We start from the raw sequence: 6,576 nt of genomic DNA, 5'->3' as shown, positions 1-6,576 counted from the left end.
AAACTCTGCAGAGTATTCAGTGATCTTTAAAGAATGTAAATCAGATCATAGCTCAAAACCCTTCAATGGCTTCCCAAATTCTCTACCATGGCTTTCAAGAGGCCTCCATTTTCTAGCCCATCCACACTGTGCTCTAATGCTTTACTTTAGTCCAAGTGCCAAGCTTGGTCCCTCCTCCCTCCCCCTAATCTTTGTTCGCTTCACTAATTTGTTTCTGTTCTCAGTTCTAAAACCGTTGACAGACCTTTTTTGATAACCATAATTCAGATTTCCACCTCCTCTTCCATTCATTTCCACCCCTTTGCTCTGCTTTACTTTTATTTTAGCACTTAAATAGTTAGCTAACGTTACAATGTATGGTCCATGAGCAGGGGCTTTTTCTTTTCATTCCACAACTACTTCAAACAGTGCCTGACACATAATAAGCGCTCAAATATTGAGTATTCAAGCATGGGTGGTAGAACTGTGGTGGGGGGCAGGGGATATACTTTTAGGCATCAGCATTTATATGTGCTTCAGAGGTGCACAAATCTGGATGTAGAGAATCTGCCAACAGTTTTCAATACATTGAAATTTTCAAAATGTGGCAGCGATTCTGAAACTTTTCTGTACATTAGAATGAAGACCTTTTAAAACTCTAATGCTCAAGTCACATTCCAAATAAATTAGATCACAATGGCTGGGAGTGGGGCACAGGTATCAGTATTTTTTGAAGCTCCTGAAGAAATTCCAATGTGAGAGGATTTGGCAACCCATAATGTTGTATGGGTAACCACGAAGTGACTTAGTATATGAGACCTAGGATACTTAACAAAGGAAATCCAACCATGATGTTACGTAAGCTTAAGACTTCTATTCCTAAGTGGTATATAAATCAAAAGGAAATTCATAAAAATAAAACAGTTTCAAACATTAGGTCTTAAGGAGAATACATCTAGGGTTTTCCAGATTTGTTTTCCTGTTAAGTCTAATCCAAACTTGGGCAGTTCTATAAGGAAGTTTGATTTTTTTCCTCCCATCTGCTAAGGTAACTATGTATGAAAAGTGGTGACTTCTATGTAAGTCACATCTGAAGGCTGCTGGGGGTTTTGTACATACTGATATTTTTAACGGCGTCAAGTAAATAGCTCCATTCTGGTAAGAAGTTTGTAATCACTGAAACAAAATCCTATATTCTCAAGAGAGACAGGATTCCTTTACAACTCAACTAAGTTACAATAAAATAAGTTCTTAACCATGTTGCCTAGTATTTCTTGCTCAAAAAGCAATATAAGCAACTGGCTCCGGTCATCAGTCAAAAATTATCCTCAGGACAGAAGCTAACCAAATATTGTGCATTTACCCATGTCAAAGTTCATGTTTAAACTGTCTTCATACCTCAGAATGAAGGACAAAATTAATAAAAGAGAACAAATCATTTCATTACTAAAATCCTTACTACAGTGAGTACTATAGACTACAAAAGCATCTTGGAGATATTTAAGCCAATTCACTTTACAGATGAATGATCTGACACTCAGACAAGGTGAAATTACATGAGAGCTAGAAGAGAAAAAATAACAATTTTTTTTCCAAACAAGCAGACAGGATTTTTCACATGTTAATCAAAAAGAATCAAGATCATCAGATTGGGAAGAAATGAGGAATAGAAAGTATGTTACACATAGATTTAAAGAATTAGTCAATCTGCTGCCCCCAAAGCCAAAAATTTATCCAAACAGATGGACACATATCCATCAAGATGCTTACCCTTAAAATATTAGAATCATGGAAAATTCAATTTACAAATACATTATTAATTGCATTGTTATAATGAAATTGGTTCATTAAATATGAAAACATCAAACAGCACCAATACCAGAAAGTTAAGAATGTAAATATACTATTATTTAAAATAATGTATAGTCACTCATTGGGACAGAAATAAATTACAGCCACTAGCAGAATTAGTTAAAACAACTGTTTGATGCAAAGTCAATATTTAAAGACTAGTATATGCCCTCTTCCTCTGATGGGTCTGTGGCTAAGCATTCTGGCAGTGGATCACATGGAAAATATTAAGACACATTTTTAAACTGTTCAAACTTGAACCGGGCTACTATATAACCCAAAGTTTGCCAACATAAGCCAATGGCTGCATTTTCAGTATCTTAACTACTCTTACCTACCCCAGTAGAAACAAAACACAAAACAATTCCTTATTAAGCACTAGGTTAAACGTATCTACGAAGCAGCAGCTAGGCATTTACAAATGGGCTACGTGTATCAAAATGCTACCAAGGAAAATACAGCAGCAAAAACTCTAGTAAGAGCACATTATTCCACATGGAATTCCAAATTACTCTTATCTCTAGCTCCTTGAATTCCTGGAAGACTAGAGATGAACAGTGTATGTATAAATAGGGCTAGGGAAAAAAAAGCTCTAAATGGCATAGTGTTCATATTTTAAATTACCCAAGATTATATGATGTTTACAGAGAAATCCAACTATTTAAATTTTTTAATCTTACAGAACTAAAATGCTAGCAATAGTTTTGTGTTTACCCCAAAAATAGCATTGTGGTTTTAAGTGAAAATGAAATAGGCATGGTTTGTGAAGTTTTTACAATGTTCACATCCACCTCTCCCTGTTCCCTGCTCCTTTCATCAGGTGATCTGAAGACTACCTGGTTTAAAATATTTGGTAATTCAGTGCAGAAAATTAAGGTCACAGACAAAGTACAACAACTTTTAATACACCATTAATACTAATGATTAAAAATTATTGCATAGTCTTATGCATTTACCCTAAAACATTTTCTGAAAGTAAACGAGTTATATAAAAGACAAGTAACCCTTTAAAATGTAGATGGCCTTCACTACCTCGATCTTCTATCCTTTTTTGTCTTTTCAGTACTTTTGTCCATTGTTTTCTCATTATCTCCCCTACACTTTGGGCAATACCATTTCCCCTTTGGTTTATAGGTAAGCGAAACACATGAAAAGTGGAACCATTCAATTGGACACTGTTCATTATCACATCCTATCATCTCCCCATAAGACACTTGGTTGCATAAGCAGTATGTGGGTTCATTGGGATCTATTGCAAACTCAACTGGTGAAGCTTCCCTTTCCTGCTTGGCCTTAGAGCGTTTCTTTTTCTTTGCTGACTTAGATTTCTTTTCTTTTGGTGGCTGATCATCACAGTCTTCAATTCCATTTGTCATATGACATAAATCACGGCTTTCACTGGTTCGCTGCCTGCGGGGTCTTCTCGAAGATCTTTCTGGTTGGCTGGAATCCATCTTTGCTTTATCAGAGGCTCGTTCACTTTCAGCAGGATCTTGGAAACACTGTGAATGTAGCTCCATTTGTCTTGCCCGATTTTCCACCAATTCAAGCATCTGTGTGACAATCTGAATTTTTTCATCTCCCAATTCTTGACTATTGATTAATGCTCTCTGGAGAAGCTGCTGCAGGCGTTTTTTCTGGTTTAAATCATCTTCTTTCTTATATTTTTCATAGACATCATCAATTTCCTTTAATGTTTCTAAAAAAGGAAAAGAAAAATGAGAATGTTATCATGCGTTGTCACACATAACATTTCCAAGTTAGTTATTTTTCACAGAATTGGTAAAGTTATTAGAACTAACTCAAACCATGAAACCACACTAAAAATATTATTTCCCAAACAAGGACCACATTATCTAACATGAAAATATACTTAGAAATAAACTAATGAAGAGGGAATCGAAAACTCGAATACTCATTAATCCAGATGAAAAGGATAAGAGACGTGTGGCCAATGGATGATCAAACGTATTTGGCCCGGGCAGGAACACTGTATGCCACTTTAGAGTCCGCCTAGTGCCATAACACCTACCCCTCATTTGAACTTCAGACCAATCCTATATATAGCATTTACATGCAGGACTCCAGCTATAAAACTTGAAGAGGTTTCTGGACTGGGCTACAGATTACTGCTCAACTGTGTTTATGGGACTTACAATTCAATCAATGACTTCCTACATGACTCCAGAGAAACTTTTTATCATACCCCTGGACATTCTTAAATAATGCAGACATAAGCAACTCTTAGCTTCCTATCATCTTGGTATTAATGGCTCTTGTATTTTAGCATCACATGGGAAATTCTGAAAATCAAACTATTTCCAGAGATGATTCTGGTTCTGGCATCAACTGACCAAGCCAATAACAAAATTATCGTCAAGTCAGCACTGGATCACTCTGCCTTTGTAGATAAATCAGCAGTTGGTTCTAAGCTTTTTGAACTGCTGATTTAGTTGTATGGCATGTGAGACACCTATTTAAATCAAATAAAAACAGCTGAGTCACTAGAAGACATGTGAAAATATAATTTCAAACGTCACCAAAAATTTACTTAAGACTAATTTTATTCAAATCACTTTATTTCTTATCCTTATAAGATAGGATGCTATCTGAAAAGAATTTGTCCAACTAAAAGGTGGAGAAACAAAAACTGACTCTAATTTATCACACCACATGGCACGACACTGTTTTTTATACCATATTATTAACAACCACATGGCATACCATTGCTTTATATTCTAATATTATTCTGAAAAAAAGAAATGTTAGACAAGTAAGTATATACTTTGGGGCTGTCCGCAAGTAAGAAACACAAAGCAAATGAACAAATATTCAACACCACTCATGTATTAGCTCCTCCCTGGAAACTGCAGGTTCTCACATTTGATGGACAACTGCTTAACCTGGAATACAGGACAAAGTGCCACCACACAGCTGAGGATACTCATACTGCATAGCATATGTTCGAACAAAGTTCAATATCTAACCCATTTGCTCAACTAGGCATCTAAGCAGATTTCTTAAGAACCTAATTTTCCTACAGGAAAAATAAGGAAATTGGATACCTTCCCCTTAGAGATAAAAAAAATTTAAGGAGAGGGAAAAAAAAGGTACAACTCATTTCAAATATTCTATACCTAATATTCAAGTGTTAGAAGCTAATTACATTATATACCATACCAGCACATTGATATTATACATGAGGCTAAAAATTCACATTTTTAGGACACCTTATTACAAAGTGAAAGAAGAGAGAAAATTAACATTTACTCAGTCCCTTCTATATGGTATATTTTCTCACTTAATCCCCACACAACAACCCCATAAGGAAGTCATCACTTCTGCATGTGAAGAAAATGAAAGAGGTGAGAACTCTGAACTCTGCCAAATACATATGTCTGACCTCACAGCTTAAGCAGTTTCTATAAACTATACAAAAGGCATTTGAAATTAACTACGAAATTTTAGTTCAAAGATTTTAAATAAGCCAAGAAATTATGAACGAAAATATCAGAACAAAAATAAAGGTTCTCTAATAACTCTATCCTATAATATATACTTCAATTTTGAAACTGCTTTCTACTTTATTTTATAGGTTCTTCAGTAATTTTTAAGTGTTCTCAAATAGGTGGGAGAAAAATTTATTTTACTGACTACATAATTTCTATCACTAAATATTGCTAAAAGTATTAGACACAAAGCCAGAAATTACTTAAGAACTAGCGAGAAGATAAAAAAAGAGTATCTTAACCAAGAACCAAAAAGTATATAAAGCTAATAAACATAAAACTGTGAAAGTTGGGCTCAGTGACCAAGTGCATAGGGTGAAAACTACATCACTGTTGCTATATTAGTTTTTAAATTAAATTCCAATCTTAATAGAGATTTTTTATCATCTCTCAGTCTTGTAAGGCCTACTATATTACTCGTGTTACCAGAGTTACATGACAACTCTTGATGATCAGATAACAGATTTCCCTGTCAACAAACCAAATTATGTGTCCCGCCCCAATTTCAAATGATTAACTTTTGTGAAGGCAAACATGTGCCTTTAAGGAAATGTAAAAACCTGCAAGCTTTGCAAACTCACACACATATGATCAATTTGTGGTTACCATTCATGTAAGCGCTCCATGTGTGTAGAAAATCCCACTGGATGGCTCTTTTAAAAAAAAAATTTAAATAGAAAACAAGGATGAAGTCGTAGGCTTTAGAGTTCAAATATTCTACATCTAATTAACTGGATGTTTTAAGTTATTTAAACTCTTTGTAAATTTTAACGAATCTGTAAAATGAGTCCTTAAATCAGTTTGGACCTGGCGCAGAGACTGACATACAGTAAGCAATCAGTATTAAATTTTCCTTCCCCACCAGAGATCAGTTCTATCAATCATACAGATTTTAAAACAGAAATAAATGTATAGATTCAAAAACCTAGACATTTCAAGGTCACCCCGGAAGTGGATTCCTTAGAGACTAAACCATAGGATTACTGATGTGTCTACCAAAAAACCCAGAACTAGGTCCAAGAAGTTATCTCCTCAAGTACCTACGGCTGTCTCCACTTCACACTCAAGGTTTGCTCCTTGATTCGGGGTCATTAAACGCAAAACACGTCCCAGCTCAACTCCTCTCTTCCTAGCATCGGGCCAGAGGTCACCGAGAGGAGACGGCGACAACACGCTAAGCAAGGCTGGCTTGGACCCCGCTCCGCGGGTCGCGTTTCCGACTCATCCCTCCTCGCCG

At 35.7% G+C, this 6,576-nt stretch overlaps 1 protein-coding gene across 1 annotated transcript; it reads right to left on the bottom strand.

The window, feature by feature from the left end:
- Positions 1-1,474: 1,474 nt before the first annotated feature.
- ING2 (inhibitor of growth family member 2) lies at positions 1,475-6,444 on the bottom strand. The gene is made up of 3 exons (XM_008059925.2): positions 6,380-6,444; positions 5,946-5,992; positions 1,475-3,529 (listed from the first exon to the last, which is right to left on the bottom strand). Exons 2-3 carry the CDS (start codon positions 5,950-5,952, stop codon positions 2,859-2,861), a joined length of 678 nt encoding a protein of 225 aa, XP_008058116.1. The 5' UTR covers positions 5,953-5,992; positions 6,380-6,444; the 3' UTR covers positions 1,475-2,858.
- Positions 6,445-6,576: the final 132 nt, after the last annotated feature.

This window comes from Carlito syrichta, unplaced genomic scaffold (genome assembly GCF_000164805.1).
Source record: "Carlito syrichta isolate Samal-C Ts95f unplaced genomic scaffold, Tarsius_syrichta-2.0.1 Scaffold92591, whole genome shotgun sequence".
Taxonomy (NCBI): domain Eukaryota; kingdom Metazoa; phylum Chordata; class Mammalia; order Primates; family Tarsiidae; genus Carlito; species Carlito syrichta.
The sequence above is the reverse complement of the archived record's forward strand: the minus strand, read 5'-3'. Positions and strand labels throughout refer to the sequence as shown.